The sequence below is a fragment of the Vipera berus genome (genome assembly GCF_964194415.1).
Source record: "Vipera berus genome assembly, chromosome: Z".
Classification (NCBI taxonomy): domain Eukaryota; kingdom Metazoa; phylum Chordata; class Lepidosauria; order Squamata; family Viperidae; genus Vipera; species Vipera berus.
Genome location: NC_138205.1, coordinates 51,058,990 through 51,082,919, shown reverse-complemented (window position 1 = coordinate 51,082,919; position 23,930 = coordinate 51,058,990). Strand labels below are relative to the sequence as shown.

Genomic DNA, 23,930 nt, shown 5'->3' with positions numbered 1-23,930 from the left:
TAAGAAACAAAACAAACTTTTTGCGCCAAAAATGACACTACTTTACTCCAATTAGTAAGTCTATGGATCTCTGCGACAACGGAGGCGTCGCTTTGCGGAAGAGGGCAGCGTCGGGAAGGAGGAGGAGGAGGGCGAGTACGATGCGGTGTGTGACGCATGCGTGTTCAGAAAGGGGGTTCTGCGTTTTCTGTAGGTCACCTGTGTACGATGTCTAAGGAGTGAGTGTCGAAGAAGGGGTTTAAGGGGAAATGGGAGGGGGTAACGAGGATCATGCCTGTGGAGTGAGCACTTCGGGTGCATTAATACTTATGACGTCATGCAAAGTCCCTCACTCGGAAATGGGACGAGGGCTCAGAAAAGGGTATAGACGTATCTTAAAAATCAGTACATGGGAGGGCGAGAGGGAGAGATGTTCTGAGGTCATCGCATGACAGCCGCAGGTCTTTGGATGCGGGCGGGGCATGGCAAAAGATTGTTTGAGCAGCCTTGGGCATGCTGGTTGGACATAGTTCTTGCATTTTCCTTGCCTTTCGTCAATTTAAAGCTGAAACATGGAAACGAACTCCCCCATTTTGTTCAGCTATTCCCACAGCTATAAAAAATACCTGTAAAAATAGCCAAGGCCCTTGCTTGATATGCCAGGGATTTGTCTGCTTAAATGAAAAAGGATAAAAGATACTGGTTTTGCCTCTTAAGCCAAAAGTTGTAAGTGGCTCCAGAACAATTTCTGATTTTGTTACATACTAGCTGAGGCATTTTTCGCATGCTCTAGAGACTCAGCATCTTTGCTTCTCCTTCATTGCTTTAATGAGGAAGGAAAAGGAACATGTCTGGTTTCAATCACAATACTTGAGAGGAAGGTAACTTGGCTTTCTAGGAGGTTGAGATGAAGTTGGTGATTTAGTTTATTATATGTTTTGCAGTGCTATGTGTTGTTTACATGATAACACAGAAATACTTTGGTAAGTAACTATAGGTCTGTCAGTATGATGATATTTGTGCTATATAAAAATGAGTGAAACCTAACTTTACCTGGAAGAAACATAGCCAGACACTTAAAATAATTTCTTAAACTTATAAAGTAAGGGGAGCGTAGGATGCTGGACATATCTCTCCCAGGGGGCCAATCCCTAATCATTTGAAATGAAAACATATGGGCCTCATCATTGTCAGAGTGTGGTAAAAGCAGATCAATTCAGTCCGGCATGTGGGCAGTGTAGGTAGTTCTCGAGTTATGAGCCCAAAATTTCTTTTACTAAGTAAAATAATGAGTTTGCCTCTTTATATGACTTTTCTTGCTACAGTTGTTAAGTGAATCATTGCAATTAAGTTAGTAGCACAGTTGTTAAGTATATCTGGCTTCGCCATTGACTTTGCTTGTCTGAAGGACATCAAAGGGGATCACATGACCCCAGGACACTGCAACCGTCATAAATATGAATTAGTTGCCAGGCATCTGAATTTGGATCACATGACTGGGGATGCTGCAACGGTCACAATTATGAAAAAAGGTCATGTCAGTTTTTCCAGTGCCTTTGTAACTTTAAATGGTCACTAAATAAATTGTTGTCTTCTATATAGCATCTCAAGACTGTTAGATTACATTTTTAAAGGAAAAAAATAGTAATGTAAAGAGAAGCTTCAAAGTAGCTGCAACTATTGGTGAAGTGATCAAAAGCCAAAGATTACTGAAAATAATGGGCAATGACCAAGAATCTTAGAACTGTTATAGCTATTTTTCTATTTTATTATGGGAACTCCTAAGTAGACTTGACAAACTTTGAATAAAGTTATAATTTTCCAGTTAGTACTGTTCAAAGATTTTCAAATATGTTTGTTTTTTTCTCTCTCAGGAAAGTAGAGATTCCAGGTCCACCCACATCAAAATGCATTCTGTATTGGAAAAGGAAGGTCAAGTCAGAATACATGCGTCTTCGGCAACTGAAAAGACTTCAGGCAAACATGGGAGCTAAGGTAAAGATATGCTTTACCTTAAGCAGAATTTTTTTTTCTCAGTAGACTTGAACCTCTGCACATTGGAATGGACAAACTCTGACTGAAAGAAACGTCGGTCTTGCAACTGACTTTCTCTCAGGAAGATGAGGTTTAAATTACATCTAAAAATATATGTCAATCTATTCTCTATTCTGCAAATCCAGAGTCTATATTCGGGAGTTCAGGAAACTCTCTACAAACTGTATAAACAGCACACTGCCTACCACTTTAGCAACAGCCATTGGTGCCCATATGCAAACTTTTTCTCTCTGATGCTCTCTCCCTTCCCCCATTAGTCCTCTGACTACTGTTGATCTGCTACACATCCATCCTGCCTGCTGAGAAGTATCCAAACAGTATCATACACACCTCTCATTTGTTTTTCTTTTGAGGGATTCTACAGGAGAAATATGCAGCAACATCTTCCATCTGTTTCTGAGGGAGAGGGGAAAACCTTTATTTGGGGATACCTGGAATTCCCCTCAACCCTTATGTTTCACCAGAGTAGTGGGCAGTGGTGTTTCCAGCACAGAGACGAGGCAAATTCCTCTGGCCTAACAGAGGTGAGCCGCTGTCTGAATATGTATAGATCCTTTTTGTGGTCATCAAAACACTTAAAGATTACATGACCCAATTATGGGGGGATGGGGAGGGTAGTAGTAATGATAAAAGTTTAATATATCTATTAATATATCTATTGTGCCCCAAAGCACAAAAAATATGAGGGTACAAAAGTTCAGTTCCGGATAATGTGACTGCTATGCCTGTTAAAAATATGGGCAGCCTCTGACAGAAAAAGGTTGATTCTGATTAGAGAGAGAACATTAAAAAACTAAATGTAAAAGATCTAGAATATCTATTCCTAGACCAAGCCAAATCCAAAAATGCTAAAGAATTCCTGAAAGCCTGGCACTCAGACAAATCAGCCATCAATAGGCACATAGAGATAAACAACATCTACATACCATTCAGAAGAGATAATCAAAAAGCCCAAAAAAAGACCAAAACACCTTCTCACCAGCAATCAACACCCAGATGAACAAAGATTCATACCAATTAACTTTAGACCAACAATCAAGAAAGAAAGAATACCCAATCACGAATTATCAACTCAGACAAAAAAGCTAACAGTAAAACACCAAAGAACCACTAACACCACTCCCAGCAACACTGACAGGGCAAGCCACTAGAATATAAAATGAGAGCAAACCCCGTTCCCTTCTATCACTGATGATATTACCTAGTTTGGTAATGAAATTTCTGCACAAAAACAACCACGCTCAGAGTCCACAAAGGACTCCACTGTAAAATATCTCCCTGAAGAAACAATAAAATTCATTTCCTCATATTTATGGGTACAAAATGACTTACCAAGTCAACATATTTGATGCTACCATGAGAGATGCAGGAGGTAGACTATTAGCATGATTATGTATTTTGATATGAAAAGGATTGATTTTGATTGTATCAGGAGAGAAATGGCATAACTGCAATTTGCCTGCCTATATAAAATAATCGGTAGCCAATAATCCAGGTTTAAAAATGAGTTCCTTTTGCTGGGTTCCTGTGAACTGGGATCCCTCTTCCATGATGGCAAAATGTTGATCTGTTTTTTTTCTCTTTCCTCTATTCCTGTAGAATTTATTTGTGTCTAACTTCGCAAAGATTCAGGAAAAGATAAACATCCTAAACGATGACTGGAAGAAGCTTAGAGTTCAGCCTATTCAGTCTATGAAGCTGGTTGGAGGAAACCCTTTTCTCAAACAGGTGTTTGCAGCAAATAATGTACTATATTTCCTTTCCTAAGTTCATATTCACGCTCCCACACTAATATCCCTACTTTCCATGTCATTATGAAGTTCCGCATTTACTCAGAGAGAAAATTTAGATCAGTTATATAAAGTCATCAGTATGACTAGAAGTTTTTTTTTTCAGAATATGAAAGATCATTCAGGATTGTCCAGCAAACAGCAACAGGAAAGGATGACATTTCATGTGCAAAATTAGTACTTTTACTTCCTGCCAGTTGCTGCAAGATCCTCTGTAGCAGTCCTTTTATGCTTTTAATTTCCTGATTCTTGTTGTGTTCAGTCCTTCTGTTTCCTAAGTCCTACAGTCGATTGATGTGTATCCTTTGGGAACAGAAAAGAAATAGACTCATGAATTGGGATAATACCTATTTTTCCCAGAATCATAACCGATGGGCATACTTTCATACAAATTAATATGTCTGATCATGTTGAAAATGCCTGTTCACCAATTGACTGATCATAATCAATTCTTTCAATTCTGTGTTTAGGGATAAGGGCTTGCAAGTTAGAAGCTATGCCAACAAACAGGCAAAGTCCAGTATTTAATTTGTTATCAGTCATAGAATCCTTAACAAAATCCCCAGCCAATAAGTCAAATCGGAGAGGCATGTTTCTAAAAGGCATGTCTACACAAAATATCTTTAATCTGCTGCTTGAAAGCCTATAAGAAAGATCCATCTGGACCAAGAAGGTAAAAGAAACAAGACAGGATGAGGTGAAGTACCTGCAAATTATGGAGAAACATGGAGTAGGGTCTCCTAAAATGGCTTCAACATGTTGCTAGATTTATATGGAAAGAGATGATCTTTTAAGGTGTTTTGGTACTAAACCATTCTGGTCTTCATTGGTAAGTACCCAACATTTTACAATGGGCCTAGAAAATAATATGATTATTAACTTGATATGATGATGGCCCTGTATATCAAATCAGAACGCCTATCAAAAGTCTTCCTCTGAATGTAGTGGTTCGTGGTGCCCTCTAGCGGAAGCAAGAGAGAAAAACAGTAGAAGATTCCCATATGATACTAAAGCATGGTCACTAAGGCACATCATATCTGTCTCCTTTAGTACCAGGAATGGATGAAAATATATTCAGCACAGAGGGACTTAAGAGGGGTGACTTGTATATTACTGTTTCTGACGGGGCACGCTTTTGTTCTTCTCCAGTGCACAGTTGAGAGCAGCTTCCCCACTTTGAGCACCCAGACTTTGTTCATGCGAACTCTAAACACTGTAGCCCTGGTGCCTATCATGTATTCCTGGTCTCCACTCCAGCAGAACTTCATGGTAGGTAATCAGCTGCTGCCATAATTCCGAGCTTGAATATGAATATTTTCTTTTGAACCCAGAACATCTTTTAAGGCCTGGTTGGAAGGCAGCAGGGTTTCTTCATGGAGTACTACCCAGTGCAACATCTGCTTTTCATTTTGAACCTGAAATACATGGTATTTTTATTAAGGTTTGCATGCTTGTTTGTAATATCGGAATTGTCTGTTAGGGTAGAGATAGCACAGTTATTTATCTGATTGCAGAAGTGAAATTTCTTGCTTGTCTACATTGTCTCCAGTGTCCAAAACATCTGGATTCCAGATGGAAAAAGATGGCATTTAGAAGCCATGTCTTGCACAGAAGATCAAGGAAGTTCCAGTTTGATTCTGCAAAATGACTGTCCTGTAAACCATCTGCCATTCTCTAATGGGTCTTTTTCATCCCTAACCCCAGCTTCTGGAAGTTCAAAGCTAGGGAAATGCTGACAATATACCAGAATTTACCTTCTAACATTTCTGACGTGGGGCTTCTCCATCCCTTCTCAGAAACTTCTTATCACTAATGAAGTCTGAGGGTTGGGTGGGGAGTGGGAGTCTTCAGAAGCATGTATTCCAATGATGGGCCATCCATTTTTTTTAACTTATTGTCATCTTACAAGTAAATGAGATTATTAGGTTAATAATTGCTCACAATTTTGATGCCTTGCTGCTGGATCACCCTCAGTCATTCTCAAAGGGTACAACATTTGGACAAAGCAATTCATGTGACTTTTGCTCCACATTTGAAGCATCTTATCTGGCGGCAACTGTTGGATTCCGACAATACTTTTGTATGTACCAAGCCTTCCCTGAGTTGGAGCTAAAAGGCACTTCTTGCAGGCTGCTCTTCCTCTAGCAGTTTTTGGATAGAAATAAGATATTTTCCTTAACTTAGTGAGCTGGTGTTTGTTGTGTGGATCATGCTGTCAAACCGTATGGCCTTAGCTCCCTAATGCAAGATAGGGGGAAAAAACATTCTGAACCCCCTTCTACAGTAAGCAGGGATAAAGCCAGAGTTTTTCTATGGCAAATAAGCAAGATAAAATTATGTGAATCACTACTGCCACCAGAACCTTCTCTAAAGACCACTGATTGAATGGCATGACCTTGCCTTCAAGAGTAAGTGCTCATGAAGAAAGACCTTGTGATGCTGGGGCATACTACGTCAGCCTTCCCTAATCTAGTTCCCTCCCAGATATGTTGGACTACAGCTCCGCTCCTCCTCCAGTCAGCATTAAAGAGTGCTGTCTAGGAAAAGTCTTTACTGTGCAGTAAGATCAGCAGACATCCCTCTGGGTTCTTGTTAAGGTGGGCATGCAATCTGCCATTTGCAGGCTCTTCTGGTGAGTGGACAAGGGACAGCCACCTGCCTCCCTCAGGCTGTGTCTGCCCCCGTTTGCAGGTGGAGGATGAAACTGTGTTGTGCAACATCCCTTACATGGGAGATGAAGTAAAAGAAGAGGACGAAACCTTCATCGAGGAGCTCATTAATAACTATGACGGCAAAGTCCATGGAGAAGAAGGTAAAGGCTATACAGTCTTCCGTTGGGATTGAAGGGCCCCAGATCATGTATGGGGGGGGGAATTGAAGTAGAGGATTCTGTTCTTACAAGTCAGATTTGTCTTCGTAGGCAAGGCAAATTGTTGTTGTTCATGAGGTTGATTTTTTTTTCCATGTCTAGCTTTCAGTTCTTCCTTCCAGAATTGCTCCCAGGTTCTGTTCTGATCAGTGATGCTGTTTTTCTGGAGTTGGTAGATGCATTAAACCAATATTCTGAGGAAGAAGACGAAGGACACGATATTGTAGAAGGCAAACATGAAGCTTTGAAGGAAGACCTGCCTGTCACACGGAAGAGGAAACGGCTTACAATGGAAAGTATGTTTCTTGCTTCTTAACCATCATGTCCCTTCCTACTGGAGCCACATTCAGACTGCCACGACTTTGCAAGTCTTGCTGCTATGTGCTTCTTCCATTTAGTATCTTATACTAGGCAGTATGAATTGGCAAGATGGGGGCTATAGATTCAGTTCTTGGGTAATGTTCTTCTCCAGCAGATTTTAATGGAAACATGCTCCAGTTAGATCCTTCAAAGTTTATAGCTCTTCTCTTCCACCCCATAAATTATTAAATGAAATTAAGTAACAAAATAACCATAGGCTAAACTTTAAGAGCCCCTAAAAGTACAATACAATTTTTATTCACAATTTCTTTGTGATCTTGTAAACTCTTGTATTTTGCTGGGGAAATTATAATGACTGCATAACAATATACACAAGGAAACAGAGAAAAAGGCACCTGTATGGCATTTTCTTCAAAATTGTTTTTATGTATTCTACAGTATAGTTTATTGTCTGATATTTGCCTGTTGTGGTTTCTTCCCAATTATTTTCTGAGCCAATCCTATCTTGGAAGAGCAGTATTCCAGGGAGAGAAATATTTTAATTCCTAAAATATCAGCAGGCTTTCTTGCATGTCTAATGTAGGTAACAAGAAAAGTTCAAAGAAGCACTTTCCAAATGACATGATCTTTACAGCTCTTTCATCAATGTTTCCTGAGAATGGCTACCCAGAAGACATGAAAGAAAGGTAGGAATTATCTAATTCAAGCCAAGTATCATTTCATTTTTCTAGGCTGGACATACTGTACTTTAATTTCCAAGATGGATATCAGAAATACTGCCTAAAAAAAAATTGAGCAGGATCAGATATAGTTAATGGTGGTTAAAACAAAAGGCTACCAGGAAGTCTCAGGACAGTAATGTGCCTCAGGAGGAGGCAAAAACAAGCTATACTCTTAAATGTTGCCAAGAAAATTATTTGGATATGTCTCACATAGTCTAAAAAATAATATTATAATCTAATATATTTCTGATATTAATTTTGCTAGTTTCTGGGCAAGACCTGTTTAATTTGTACATGTTTTAATCTTGTATTTTATATTTCCAATGTTATGTAGTATGCCTTATTTTAAGCATGATGCTTCCGATACAAATAAACAAACTTGCAGTCCAGCTAAAGTTTTACAATTTATGAATTTTGACTAGCAGAGAAGCACTATCCCAGGGGTAGGCAACCTTGGGAATTGAAGTCCACGAGTCATAAAAGAGCCAAGGTTGCCTACCCCTGCACTATCCAGTGTATAGTTTGCAACCAAATTATTACAGGAAAATAATCTGAGGTGTTAGTTGTGGTCATGCTTTTGTCTCCCCCTGCTGTTCACTTTGGAGTCTTTCACATTATCATCTCAAGCATTCTGAACATGCTTGTCATATGCAGAGGTTTGCAGCTGGTTTTCATAATATGCAACTCTGGTTCCTAGTTTGCTATGTCAGTTAGCATTTTGCAAATCCCAGGATGCCTCTTATATGAAAGTGTTCAGTTTTATTTGAGGCAGTTTTATTGCTTGAACAGTATGTTAGCAGTGATTTTCAGAGTATGAAATGATAACTCATTCTCTCTTAAGTAACAGTTTTAAGCACATAAGTACAGACTGTCAGAATAGCTGCAGCCAATCTTTCAATTGTTTGGAGAAACTTTGGAAAGTCTCTGTATGACTTTGAATGACTCTTCTCTTCCCCACCTCATTTCTTTAGATATAGGGAGCTGACAGAAGAATCCGACATGAATGTGCTTCCACCCCAGTGCACACCAAATATTGATGGGCCGAATGCCAAATCTGTTCAGCGTGAGCAGGCTCTGCATTCCTTTCACACACTTTTTTGCAGGCGCTGTTTCAAGTATGACTGTTTCCTCCATCGTAAGTTCCTGATACAATCTCTACCTCTTTCCTGCTAATTCTGTTCTAGTGTATGACATTTTCATGGGAAATATTAGCAGATTCTCTCAGGAAGGCTGTTCCCTAGCAGAATCCCCTGCCTTCTGTATAGATGCATGCATAACAATGTTAATTCCACTTTCTCAAATTATCCTAGAATGTCCACCTCCATTTACCTTCCACAATGCATTTTTTTAATCTTCTTACTTACTCTCCCTCCTATCTTATCATACTAAAGTATTCAGAATGGCTTAGAACATCTGTATAAGATCTAACTTGATTTAAATTATACTCAGTTACAATAGTAAAGCCCCATTAATATTCCAGTTAAAATCCAGGTGGGTTAGCCATTGCAATACCAATGGCTGCCTGAAATAGCCAGACTTAAGTTTGGTTTGCTAGATAGTAATAATATATTATGGATTAATTAGCATTACCAGGCAGGCATACAAGTTTTTGCTATGGCTTCATTTCCATTCTGAAAATTGTCCCTCCCCCCCTATATTTCTGCATGTTTGATGGTCTGCTAAATTTAAAATACCGTAGTTTACGGTGTATAAGACTACTTTTTAACCCATGAAAATCTTCTCAAAAGTCAGGGGTCGTCTTATACACCGGGTGCTGAAAATTTAGGGACAGGGCTGGCTGGAAAACCTGGAGCGGATCTCCCATTTAGTCTGCGCAGGGAAAGCGGGACCAATTGGAGAAGAAGCTGCAGTCTGTAAGTTTTTACAGGCTGGGGTCTGGGCGTCTTTTCTTCTAAAGTTGAAGAGCAGCTGTAGTATATCCCAACTTGAAAGGCAGGTGGGGAAGGCAGCAGCCAGAGCAGCGGCTTAGCTCTAAGGACACATTTGACTCAGGAACTGGGCCAGCTGGCTGGAAAACCTGGAGCGGATCTCCCATTTGGTCTTTTTTTTTAAAAAATCCCATTTATATCCTGCCCTTCTCCGAAGACTCAGGGTGGCTTACAATTTAAAGCACAAATCAGTGTGCTTAGCAATAGCCTTCATTCTGTGTATATGCCTGTTTATTAGGGCTTTCACCCCCCCCCCCCAGCAGCATTATTACAAAGTCAGCTTATTGTCCCCAACAATCTGGGTCCTCATTTTACCTACCTTGGAAGGATGGAAAGCTGAGTCAACCTTGAGCCTGGTGGGATGCGAACCTGCACTAATTGCAGGCAGCTTGTGTTACTTAAGGCTCTGCGCAGGGAAAGCTTTAGAGTGAATTAGGAAAAGTGAAAAAGTGAATTAGGAAAATAGGGAATGGTTGCTGGAATCAGGGGCTGCCACAAAGAAGAGGGAGGCAAGCTATTCTCCAAAGCACCTGAAAGCAGGACAAGGAGTAATGGATGGAAACTAATCAAGGAGAGAAGCAACCTAGAACTAAGGAGAAACTTCCTGACAGTTAGAACAATTAACCAGTGGAACAACCTGCCTCCAGAAGTGGTGAATGCTCCAACACTGGAAGTTTTTAAGAAGAGACTGGACAGCCATTTGTCTGAAATGGTATAGGGTTTCCTGCCTTAGCAGGGGGTTGGACTAGATGACCTCCAAGGTCCCCTCCAACTTCTTCTTCTTCTTCTTCTTCTTCTTCTTCTTCTTATTATTATTATTATTATTATTATTATTATTATTATTATTATTATTATTATTATTATTATTATTATTATTATTTAATCCACTTGCACTGTTTTATGTTTACATGTTTGATGACAAACAGTCTTATGTTTATAAGTGACAGTTTTCCTACTAAGCACCTGCATGTCATAAGCATTTGAATTAAAATTACCATATTTAAATCAAATCTGATGTTTTTTAATTTTTATTTGGTGTGCGTTGACGAGTATAGCCCAAACCCTATAATTTAACAGGAAATGTAGGGGGTCGTCTTATACGCCCAGTCGTCTTATACGCCGGAAAATACGGTAGGGTGAATTTAATTTGACTAGTAGTAATTATTGCCTTCCTGAGATTTGAGATATATTTTTTTAGACAGGGAATATTTTTCAAGGTTCCTATTCTAACCCAAGCAAGATGGTTATTCTTTTTTTAGCTTTTCATGCAACTCCAAATGTTTATAAGCGGAAAAATGTGGAGACCAAAATTGAGACGGAGCCTTGTGGATCAGACTGCTTCTTGTGGCTGGTATGTTGGATGGGGATTGCTGGGGTGCAAAACCAATATTATAGGCATTCATTTAAAATATAGTATAAGAATTGTTATGCATCCACCAATTATTGTGGTTGTAAAATATTGTACATTATCAGGTTAATAGCAATACCTTCTATATCTACATCTGAAACATTTTAACCTGATCTGATTGTGTGAGTTCCAATCCATCAAAGCTTATGCTCTAATAATAAATTAATAAATAGATTAAAAGTGCTAATAGGCCCATTTTTTTTAATAGGACCGTCCTTCATTACTAAAAAGGTGAGCATGCCCTGTTACCCTAAAAATCAAACTGCTTTTCCTAGGGCTTTCAGGTCTGGGATGAAAAAGTTCAAATGACCAGAAGGTGGCAGGAAAAAAATCAATTTTCTGCATTATCTTACCATTTAATTGTGGTCCAGACTTTTGAAGTCTGGATCTAGGAAACCCTAAATTTCTTTTTCTTCTTAGACCCTCTTTATGCATCACTATAGAAGGAAATGGGATAGGAGTTTGAATCTATGGTGTATACAAATTGTGTGAAAGTTCCAAGAATTTTCAGCCTTGCAAATTTACAACTCTGTGGGTCTGGTTAAGATGCATCCTACCAAGGTTATCCAGGAAGAGTTTGAATCTTTTAGTCCTGAGGCAGTTGGTCCTCAACACTATTAGTACCACCACCAGCATACTGGATCCACGTCCCTCCTGGTTAGTTATAATATCTGAACAAGGCTGTGTATTTCTAATTTCATCTTGTTTTTAGGAGGGAGCCAAAGAATTTGCCATGATGCATAACCCTCGGTCAAAATATGCTGGACGGCGTCGACGCAGGAACCCCAATCTCAGTGCCACTGCCTCTACCAGTGCTGCAGCCTCTACAAGTACTGAAGCAAAAGAAGGTGATAGTGACAGAGATACAGGCAATGACTGGGCATCCAGTTCCTCAGGTGGGTGAGGTTCCCCTACGCATGGTTTGTGGAAAACAGGGATCGAGAAATTGCAGAAATCATGGCCTCTGTCACCTTAGAAAGTGATATGCTCCAGCAGGCTCAAAGAAGAATAATTTCTTCTGTAGAATCTGTCCATATTTAATTTATGCCAGAGCTTGCTATCAGTCTATTTTAGTGCCACACATAAGCACTAAGTGCCAGTCACTTTGTTGACGAAAGAATGTCTTTCTGTCATCACAAACAGTCCTTTCCCAGCTGAAATTAGTAATCCTGTGACAAATGATACCACTTGCAGGTAAACATGTTTAAGAAAACAAGATTGTTATGTTTGGGTGTTCCTTTTGGGGTACATGCTTATTTTCCACATCTATTCATTTTTTGTTGTTGTTGCTCCAGAGGCAAACTCACGTTGCCAAACTCCAACCAAGCCGAAGCTGAGTCCATCATCTTCTCAGCCCTTCATGTCTGACGTGCCTCTGGAGCCTGTGGAGTGGACAGGGGCAGAGGAGACTCTCTTCCGTGTTTTCCATGGAACTTACTTTAATAACTTCTGCTCCATTGCTCGGCTTCTGGGAACCAAGACATGCAAGCAGGTATAAGGTTTGGTAGGCCAGGACGGGGCACGGGCGTTTGGTTCCCTCACTTGGAACTCCCATTTTCAATAAGTTGCATTTCTTGTTCGGCAGGTCTTTCAGTTTGCTGTAAAGGAATCCTTGATAACAAAGCTACCAGTTAATGAGCTCCTGAATCCCTCCCAGAAGAAGAAGAGGAAGCACAGGTATGTGTTCATGGGAATCTAGCCAATAAGAAGCCATGCAAGGAATAATTCTAGGGCTACAGAAGTTCTTGGGGAAGACATAGTGAGTGGGGTTGCCAAAAACTGACATAGGCTTTATAGACCTCTGCACCACCCCTCTTCCTTCTGAAAAAGACCTGAAATGTAGCAGTACCCAACTCATCATTCTCAATTTTCTTACGCTGGAAAAGTCCCTTCCTCTCACCAGGTTGTTCCTTCATTTATAAGTTCATTTTTTAATCTGAGAAATCTAGGAAGGAGACTAAAGAGAGTTAGAAAGAATGCATATTTTAGAAGTCCAGATTTTTTTTCTGTCTCTATGATTAACATTCTTTTTTCTCTTCCTTTTTCCAAACAAAGGCTCTGGGCTGCTCACTGCAGGAAGATCCAGCTTAAGAAAGGTAATGTGTTTCTTGCCTGGTTCTTCTTATTCTCTTCTCCTTCTGGAAAAACAGAATGGAATATAGATTTGTCAATCAGACCATGCTAGGCCAAGAAATCTCAACACTCTCTTTGTTTCTAAAATTTTCTCCAGAATATTCCCATCAGTTGATGAGACAGTGTTTCCTCATTAGCTCTGATATCTGTAATTAAGTGGGAGAAGTATTCTGTTTTAATACTAATTGCTGTTGTTAGTTGCGAAGTCATGTCCGACCCATCTTGACCCCATGGACAATGTTCCTCCAGGCTTTCCTGTCCTCTACCATCTTCTGGAGTCCATTTAAGCTCATGCCTACTGCTTCAGTGACTCCATCCAGCCACCTCATTCTCTGTCATCCCCTTCTTCTCTTGCCCTCAATCTTTCCCAGCATTAGGCTCTTCTCCAGTGAGTGCTTCCTTCTCATTAGGTGGCCAAAGTATTTGAGTTTCAACTTTAGGATCTGACCTTCTAAAGAGCAGTCAGGTTGATCTCCTCTAGGACTGACTGGTTTGATTGCCTTGCAGTCCAAGGGACTCGTAGGAGTCTTCTCCAGCACCATAGTTCAAAGGCCTCAATTCTTTGGCGCTCAGCCTTTCTTATGGTCCAACTTTCACTGCCATACATTGCAACTGGAAAGACCCTAGCCTTGACTATTCGCACTTTTATTGGCAGGGTGATGTCTCTGCTTTTTAGTGTGCTGTCTAGATTTGCCATAGCTTTCCTCCCCAGGAGCAAGCGTCTTTTAATTTCTTGGCTACAGTCCCCATCTGCAGTGATCTTGGAGCCCAGGAAAATAAAATCTGTCAGTATCTCCATTTCTTCCCCATCTATTTGCCAGGAATTGAGAGGGCCGGATGCCATGATCATGGTTTTCTTAATGTTAAGTTTCAACCCAAGTTTTTCAAGCCTTCTTCACCTACAACAAGAACTAAAGAGGCTCTTTAGTTCTTCTTCACTTTCTGCCATTAGAGTGGTGTCATCTGCATATCTTAGGTTGTTGATATTTCTCCCGGCAATCTTTAATTCCAACTTTTGATTCATCTAGCTCTTCCTTTCTCATGATGTGCTCTGCATATAAGTTAAATAGGCAGGGCGACAGTATACAGCCTTGCCGGACTCCTTTCCCAATTTTGAACCAATCGGTGGTTCCATGTCCAGTTCACACAGTTGCTTCTTTACCCGCATATAGGTTTCTCAAGAGACAAATAAGATGGCTTGCTACTCCCATCTCTTTAAGAACTTGCCACAGCTTGTTGTGATCCACACAATCAAAGGCTTTAGCATAATCAATGAAGCAGAAGTAGATGTTTTTCTGGAACTCCCTAGCTTTCTCCATGATCCAGCGTATGTTGGCAATTTGATCTCTAGTTCCTCTGCCTCTTCGAAATCCTGCCTGTATTTCTGGTAGTTCTTGATCCGCATACTGCTGGAGTCTAGCTTGTAGGATTTTAAGCATAACTTTACTAGCATGTGAAATGAGTGCAATGGTGCGATAGTTTGAACATTCTTTGGCACTGCCTTTCTTTGGAATTGGAATGTAAACTAATCTTTTCCAATCCTGTGGCCACTGTTGAGTTTTCCAAATTTGCTGGCAAATTGAGTGTAGCACTTTTACTGCATCGTCTTTTAAGATTTTGAATAGCTCAGCTGGAATACTAGTCACCTTCACTAGCTTTGTTGTTGCTCAGCTTTCCTAAGGCCCACTTCACTTCACATCACACGCTAGGATGTCTGGCTCGAGGTCAGTGTCCAGCTCATCGTGGTTATCAGGGACGTTAAGCTCGTTCTTGTATATTCTTCTGTGTAATTTTGCCACCTCTTCTTAATCTCTTCTGCCTCTATTAGGCCCCTGCCATTTTGGTCCTTTATCATGCCCATTTTTGCATGAAACGTTCCCTTCATCTCTCCAATTTTCTTGAAGAGATCTCTGGTCCTCCCTATTCTATTGTTTTTTTTTTTCTATTTCTTTGCACTCTTCATTTAAGAATGCATTCTTATCTCTTCTAGCTATTCTCTGGAATTCTGCATTCAGTTGGGTGTATCTTTCTTTTTCTCCCTTGCCTTTCACTTCCCTCCTTTCCTCAGCTATTTGCAAAGCTTCTTCAGACGGCCATTTTGCTTTCTTGCATTTCTTTTTCTTTAGGATGGTTTTAGTCGCTACCTCTTGTACAATGTTGCAAACCTCTGTCCATAGTTCTTCAGGCACTCTGTCTATCAGATCTAATTCCTTAAATCTATTTGTCACCTCTACTGTATATTCATCAAGGATATGATTTAGTTCATACCTGAGTGGCCTAGTGCCACTTTCTTCAGTTTAAGCCTAAATTTTGCAATGAGAAGCTCATGATCTGAGCCACAGTCAGCTCCTGGTCTTGTTTTTACTGACTGTATAGAGCTTCTCCATCTTTGGCTGCAGAGCACATAGTCTATCTGATTTCTGTTGACCATCTGGTGATGTCCATGTGTAGAGCCGTCTTTTGGGTTGTTGAAAAAGAGTGCTTGCTATGACCATCGTATTCTCTTGACAAAATTCTATCAGCCTGTGCCCTGCTTCATTTTGCACTCCAAGGCCAAACTTGCCTGTTATTCCGGTTATCTTTTGGCTTCCTACTTTAGCATTCCAATCCCTCATGATGATAACAACATCATTTTTTGGTGTTAGTTCTATAAGGTGCTGTAGGGCTTCATAGAACCAGTCAGTTCCATCCTCTTCAGCACCGGTGGTTGGGGCATAGACTTGGACTACTGTGATATTGAATGGTTTGCCTTGGATTCGAACTGAGATCATTCTGTCATTTTGGAGATTGTATCCCAGTATTGCTTTTCATACTCTTTTATTGACTATAAACGCTACTCCATTTCTTCTGAGGGATTCTTGCCTGAGGGTCATCTGAATTAAATTCACACATTCCTGTCACATTTTAATTCGCTGATACCTAAGATGTCAATGTTCAGTCTTGTCATCTCTTGTTTGACCATGTCCAGCTTTCCTTGATTCATGGATCTTACATTCCAGGTTCCTATGGAGAAAAAATCTTTACAGCATCAGACTTTCCTTTCACCATCAGATGTATCCACAGCTGAGCGTCCTTTCGGCTTTGGCCCAGTCGCTCCATTCTTTCTGGCGCTACTAGTACTAGCCCTCTGCTCTTCCCCAGTAGCATATTGGATGCCTTCTGATCTGAGGGGCTCATCTTCCAGCATCATATCATTTTTCCTTTTTGTACTGTCTATGGGGTTTTCATGGCAAAGATACTGGAGTGGGTTGCCATTTCCTTCTCCAGTGGATCACATTTTGCCAGAACTCTCTGCTATGACCTGTCCATCTTGGGTGGCCATGCATAGCTCATAGCTTCATTGAATTTAGGCAAGCCCCTTCACCACGACAAGGCAGTAATCCATGAAGGGGTTAATACTAATAGCGGAATTTAAAATCCTAAATAAGCAAACTAATTGCTGACATCTGGTATTTTGAAAAGTAGCTTGAATAATCCATGCTAATACTGTTTTCTTGTCATATTTCAGCACTTCCACTAAATTGGTAAACCTGAGGTGGCCCTCTGCACTAAAAAAACTGCCTTGTGCTGACTTGGGACTATGATATGTGTAGTATTCAGGCTTCTTAGGTCCAACTCATAGATGTTCCTTCTTCCCACAGACAATTCATCAACTCAAGTGTTCAACTACCAACCCTGTGACCATCCAGACCATCCTTGTGACAGCTCCTGTCCTTGCATTATGACACAGAATTTCTGTGAGAAATTCTGCCAGTGCAATCCTGATTGTAAGAAACGAGACTCTCTCTATATAAAGCTGCCAAATAATAGCTAAGGTTTCTAGCAATTTTTTTAATGGCATACCTTCAAATATGTTTTTGTTTCCTTTGCAAGGCCAGAACCGGTTCCCTGGCTGCCGTTGCAAGACTCAGTGCAACACCAAGCAGTGCCCCTGCTATCTGGCTGTGCGGGAATGCGATCCAGACCTCTGCCTGACTTGTGGGGCATCAGAGCACTGGGATTCCAAGGTGGTTTCCTGCAAGAACTGCAGCATCCAGCGGGGCCTCAAGAAGGTACATTTCAGTCCCAAAACGGGAGGACAGGAGATCAGAATTATGAGCCTGCTATGGGAATGTGCTAGTTGGGAATGGTGTAGAACTGATTTAGCTTAGGTGTTTCATTTTGTTTCTGCTAGCTAATGTGAGAAACTATAGGGAGGACTCAGACCCAGTTAGTTCTAGATCAATAGTGTTCCTTGCACCGCTATCCATTCTCTGAGGTTTCAGCCATCTTTGCCAACCTTACCTCAGGGAGGACTGATTTTTTTTTAACTTTACCCTCCATGTATTGGAATAGAAGATAAAGTTGGCTATAGTATACCTTTACTTGGAGATTTTAAAGATAGCGTTCAAAGAATGCTGCAAGTAAAGGATATCTTGTGGCTGGTGGACTAGAATATGGTATCTATTTGTTTGTCTCTGTCCCCATCTTGTAATGCTCTAGGTTTGTTCACTTGATCTACTTAATAGAATATGTTTCTTTTCTTCATAGCACTTGCTGCTGGCCCCCTCAGATGTTGCTGGATGGGGAACTTTCATTAAGGAATCTGTGCAGAAGAACGAATTTATCTCTGAGTACTGTGGGGAGGTGAGTTGGAAAAATAGAACAAGACGTAAGATCCACAAGCCTCTCTGCTGTAATCCTTAGCAAGATGAATGAGAGGGCAGGTTATTTGTTCATCTCCTGAACAGCAACTCCAGCTTTGAGTTTATGAACTGAAAAGAGGAAAGGGATATCCTGAGGGAAATACACGTTTCTATCTCTGGAACAGTAAATTTGGGGCTTTGCCAGCATTCAGATGGTCCTTCACAGGTTGTTTAGTAACTGGTCAAGTTATGATGGACCCCAAAAATGGAACTTACAACCCAGATTAAAAGTTCCAAAGTCCATTCCCCCATGTAATCATATGATTGTATTTTGGGCATTTGGCAACTGGCCCACATTTATGGCCATTTGCTGCACCTTTACAGTCACCTGCCTGCGATTTATGATAGTTTTGCTGGAAACAAGGCATTTACATTAAAAAAGGTTCATTTAATGGTTGTGGCATTCACTTTACCACCAGGTTCACTTAACAGCTACCACAAAAATATTATAAAATTTGGCACATTCGCATGAAGGCCCGCTTTATGATCATTACAACTTATAACCAAAATTGTGGGCTCAATTAAGTCATAAAGCGAGGACAACCTGCAGGTGAAAGTGATTTATTAATATGGGCTTGTCACTTGGTCAACATTTAGATGATAGGTCTTGAAGCTAAAACTAGGCAAGCTATCAGCTTTGGTGAACAGTTGGCTGATTATGATGTTGGGGAAACTTTCTAGTAACCTTTTGATTAATTCCAGGTGGAGTATTTTACCATTTTCAATACAGCTCCAGCTTCTTAACTTGTAATCAGATTTTATAGCAACACCACAAATATAGCAATAATGAAACATCAAAGTAGAGCAGAAAGGCAAGGAAAGGGAATGTGGAATAGACAGCTTTTATAATCTTTTTTCTGGCTCAGTTTATGTGGTGTCATTATAATGTTTACGTTTGCTATGTAACTGGCCAAAATTATCTGTAACATTATATATATATATATATATATATATATATATATATATATATATATATATATATATATATATATATATATATATATATATATATATATATATATATATGGATCTTCGGTCATTCGGGTTTCCTCCCGCGTACGTTTTACCTACACCTTTAGTTCTACGCGGGAGGAAACCCGAATGACCGAAGATCCACATATAAACACCCGCGAAAACCTCAGACAACATATATATATATATATATATATATATATATATATATATATATATATATAAAATTCATGTAAACTATGCTGCCCTGGAGTAAAATTCCTCCTAAAGCCGTTTTGTTTGCAAAATTTAGATCTGCTTCCAGGAAGAAATTGTTGCATTCCTTGATTCCTGTTCAGAATTGAGCAATTCTAGGGCAGTCCCACATTCATTTATCATTGCATTGCCAGAAATCAGAGCAGTGTGACAGCATCTTAAACCTAGAGCTGAAGTTTTAACTAAAAAGCGTACAGCCTTGTTTTGGGTTGGGAAAATGATGATGATTTATTAAATTTATACACTACCCAATTCCCTTCAACTCTAATTCTCCCACTCTTTTTCATTTTGCATATTGACATGTACCAAATTTAACTCTGGCTGTATGTCAGTAGTAGAAATCAACAGTTTAAGGAGTACTGATTCTCATGTATGGGTTATACAAGAGAAGATCTAAGGATGGAATGACCAAATGTGTTTATATACATTTCAGTTGTTAAGTATTGCCGGTAGTGGGAATATATCAAGTAATCCATATATTTTATGTAGATAAAAAAGAACAAAAAATCATTCCTTATCTGTTGATTGATCTGAAATGTTAATTTGATTACCTATCAGTTTTTTACTCGCCAAAATGTGTAGTTAGCAAATCAATTGTTTAATTTTCTGCCCCCACCTTTATTGTTGCAAAGTGGAAGAAAAGATCTGTTTAAATTTTGTCCGCTTTTTTGTCTGCACTATTTTCAGATCTCCCAGTTCTTTGGGAGAAACTAAGCCTTCTAAATTTTGTTAACCTCTGACTTCGTCGCTTTATAGCAACTAACAAATTCTTGTCCGTTGTGTTCCTTTTTCTCAGCTTATCTCTCAAGATGAGGCTGACCGACGTGGCAAGGTCTATGACAAGTATATGTCCAGCTTCCTCTTCAACCTCAATAATGGTAATTGACTACAGTGAGGTGGAGCTTGCGGATGTGATCTCCAGTAAGGGGTGATGAAGCAACTTGGAGGGAGCAGGCTTTAGAGTTCTGTCTTCTATAGCTTTCAAAGATGGTTTTACGTAAGTAAATGAGTTTTTGCAGGCTCCAATCCCTATGAGCTCTTTTTCTTCCTGACAGATTTCGTTGTTGATGCCACACGCAAAGGCAACAAAATCCGCTTTGCAAACCACTCTGTCAATCCTAACTGTTATGCCAAAGGTGAGACTTTTTAGTGCTCTGCTCTCATTCTGATGCAATAAGACTCCAACTTGGAATCTGGTGTTTTTAGGCAGACATCCTTGCTTTTATTTTTACCCCAAAATGGGAATGCAAACTTAAAAAGTAACTGTGACGGGATATGTCTTGGAACAAGTATATTCAGCTGTTTATAAAAAAAGAAGGCATGTTGCCAGCCATTGTAATTACTGATTTTAAAATTAGAATATAAATATCTTCTTCAGAAAATCTGGTCAGAGAGAATTGTGTTCATAGAAGTGCTTCTATCATCCCTTAATCATAAAAAAGGCAATCCTAGATGACAGATTAGATATGATACTTACATAAATACATTATTTCTTGGCAAAACTTAATTCAGCTCCACAATTGCTAATAGGCACTGCTGAGAATTACGTTCGCGTTCTAGAGAATTAACTTTGTAGCTTGGAATTCAGTTGGTGACAATAATTTGGTGATAACAGTTAACCATAACTCACACATTTCTAACTTATTCTAAGATGCAAAAATGGCTCTAGATCATCTAGTGGTAATTGCGTCTATGCTAGATGAATACATTTGCATTCTCAGGTGTGAAAATAATGCGCCCTCTAGTTTAGCAAATGACACAAATTTGAAATTTTGTTTCCTGAAGGTTGGGAATGAGTGACAGTGGGAGCCTTGGCGGGGTGATTCTTGTAAAAATCTGGACAATTCATTCAGTCTCTTTCTTGCCCTCATTCAGTGGTGATGGTGAATGGAGATCACCGCATCGGGATCTTTGCCAAGAGAGCAATTCAGGCAGGCGAAGAGCTCTTTTTTGATTACAGGTGAGTGCAATCTAATTCCAGTTTTCAAAGTTTCCAAGATATTGCTTGGTATGGTATCTCATATCTTCATAAAGACCATGATGTACTTATTCACAAGTTTCATTTCTTTCCCAGGTATAGCCAAGCAGATGCCCTCAAATATGTTGGCATTGAAAGAGAAACGGATGACATCTGATTGAAATTACTGGCCCTCGGTGTTCCCAGCCAGTATCACTGCATCCTATTCATGCTGCTTTCTTTATATGTATATATATATATATATTAGGGTTTCATTGCACCTGGATTCCTCTTTAGAGAAAGGAAAGATCCAGCTTTTTCTATGGACTTGAGATTCTGATTCCAAGACCACTTGACTGGCAGCTAGTGATACCATGAAGAGTTCTGCTGAATTACTATTAGGAGGAAGATGAGGCCCTGAAAAGGCAAAGTGGTTTAAGACCATTTTGTATGCTGAAGCTTGTTAATCAATTTGATTCATTGGTTAAAAAATTATTTGAGCTGAAAAAAGTATTTCTTTGCTTTGGCTGCAGGCAAATTTAGAGCAGAGATTATCTCAACATAAGTATCAGTTGCAGAGAAAATCATAAAGTATTATACAGAGGCCAAGGAAGGGGTTTAATTAATTTTATTAATTCCTGATGAGTTAACATTTGTTCGCAGACCTCTATAGTTCGTTTCCTTCAGTTAGTGACTTGTTACAACACACTCTAATCCTTTTCTCTTTCCCTCTTGGGCTTCATACTAGCACTTTCAGCAGTGAATTAGTATTTTTTTCTTAGTTTAAGGACGCACACATATTTGGTTTTGCTCTTCTTTTAAAACAGTTTTTTAAAACCACAAGAGTTATTCTTGATACACATATGAAAACAGAACAATTGGGTGACTCAGCAGAGTATAACAGTCTTTTTAAGAGCAATTAATTTGTCACCCACTTTCAAAATCTGTCTCCCCCCCCCTTTTATGTCCAAAACAATCAATTAGCATGCACTTTAGAATGATTTGCTCCATGAAGACAGGGAATTGGGCTCCCTGTGGGCTTATAAGAAGTGAAAATTGATTCCACTTCCATAGTATGGTTTACTGTAGAAACCAGAAACTGACTTTCTCATAGATTGAGACATGAGCGCTACAAATCAATCATAAAACTGGCTTATTATACTGATAAAATGTGTTTATTTGACCAGCAGTAGTTTGAATATACTACATGGGTAAGTCCCCTTGGGTGACATAGTAACATCAATGTCAGCCTTGGAAAAGACAGAAATGTAGTTTATGGAACTTGGCAGAGTGTGTGTAGAATGAGGCATACGCAATCATGTATTAGCTACGCAAATAGCATTATTTGGCCTAAGGGTATTCATTTGCTTCTGATCATCCCAGCCACGTAATTGTGAACGTGTTAGCACTTCTGCACACAACATTCCATCTGTTCATCTCCTGGGCCGAAAGTGAGCCTGGAACAAATGAAACAATGCTAAATAGTATAGTTGAGCATATGTAGAGTGCCTTTACTGCTGGCTAAGCACAGCCTGCTGTCTACAATAAGGGAAAGAGTATATAAATGTGGGGGGAACATAGTGCTCATGGTCTCTTAGAAATCAAGGAATTCGGTGGCAGCGGCAAGCCCTCCACTACCCTATTTACTACTGCTTCACTTTTTTCTAGCTGCTTAATAATTGTTAGAAAAATATCTGCTTGGTGTAATTTGTATCTAGTATGAGTGAAATTTGTTTAGAGCAGTTCTAAATAATATAGTGAAGTTAATTTCTGTGTGAGAAAAGAATGCCATATAATTGCTAGATTTAGTCTGCTTTTTTTAAAAGCCATCCTTTTGTCACTTGCAGCTTCTAGTAGAATGCATTCTGGAGATGCAATTTAAAGTTGGAATGCTGTATTTTTTGGGAGAGCTGTCAGCCTGCTTTCTCAAAAAGCATCCTTAAGCACCTGGTTAAGTTAGAAATGTTAAGTCTTCTCAAGGGAACCTAGTACTGTAAGAGACATTAATTTCTGGAAGAAAATAGTTTGAGGGACAGTATGAAAAATGGTAGTGGACCTTTTGTTCAATTAAGTGTGTTATGTTCTTAGTTTGTGTTTTTGAACTGGGAAGAGGGAAAAGCCAAGGTGCCTAGTCTTTAGCTACTGCAGTCATAGCACAGGGATGCAGCATAACTGCCTCTGGCAAAGTTGTAACCAGGCTTATTGCTTAGCTGTTGTCTAGCATCCATAGAGTGTAGATACAAAAAGGAAAGAGAGTCTCACGCATGCAGACCTGACTACTACCTGCAGGCTAATAGATAGTACCAATAGTGCAAGAAGGGCTATCACCGCTTAATTTGGCCAGTGAGTTCCATGACTGACCAAGCAATTTTCTGAAAGGTATCCACTGCAGAAATGGTCTGTCTTAAAGTGATGCAGGTTTAATATTTTTGTCAGGAGTTAGGCCCACAATACTATAGTTGGTGTTGTATATGATCGCCTGTGTTTGCATCTTGACTCACAAAAGTATTGGTTGGTCTTTCAGCTGATGGGATGTTTAGACTTCACCTCCATACTGCATATTTTATAACACAAACATATTGCTTAGCACATCTGATACACTGCAGCTATCGAAGATGCCAGTTACTTATATAGCAGCAAAAACATTTATGCTTCCCCCACTTTATACTTCATTGAACTGCTTTTCTTCTAGGCATGGTGGTTCAGGAGCCAGCGGCTGCATGGCACCTCCATCTTCTGATTGCTTATGACTCTTAGCTTTGCTGCTGGTAACTTATGTGCACTTTATATTATCGCTTGTAAAAGTTTGTCTTAATAAAGGTGTAGTGATAGCTA

The 23,930-nt window shown here is 39.6% G+C and overlaps 1 protein-coding gene across 4 annotated transcripts; it reads left to right on the top strand.

The window, feature by feature from the left end:
- Positions 1-125: 125 nt before the first annotated feature.
- On the top strand, positions 126-23,930 carry EZH1 (enhancer of zeste 1 polycomb repressive complex 2 subunit; the record flags this gene model as incomplete). Of its 4 annotated transcripts, none has more annotated exons than XM_081345331.1 (21): positions 143-218; positions 1,854-1,974; positions 2,399-2,558; positions 3,634-3,762; positions 4,974-5,093; positions 6,516-6,636; positions 6,816-6,989; positions 7,598-7,700; positions 8,708-8,871; positions 10,945-11,036; positions 11,806-11,989; positions 12,389-12,585; positions 12,679-12,770; positions 13,149-13,189; positions 16,868-16,993; positions 17,100-17,278; positions 17,757-17,852; positions 19,935-20,016; positions 20,194-20,274; positions 21,014-21,098; positions 21,213-23,930. In XM_081345331.1, the coding sequence occupies 19 exons, from the start codon at positions 2,406-2,408 to the stop codon at positions 21,271-21,273; spliced, it is 2,280 nt and encodes a 759-aa protein (XP_081201457.1). In that variant the 3' UTR covers positions 21,274-23,930. The 4 variants fall into 4 exon arrangements, with proteins under 4 accessions (XP_081201456.1, XP_081201457.1, XP_081201454.1 ...); XM_081345328.1 differs by having other exon boundaries at positions 157-218; positions 2,388-2,558; XM_081345329.1 differs by having other exon boundaries at positions 165-218; positions 2,388-2,558; positions 7,649-7,700.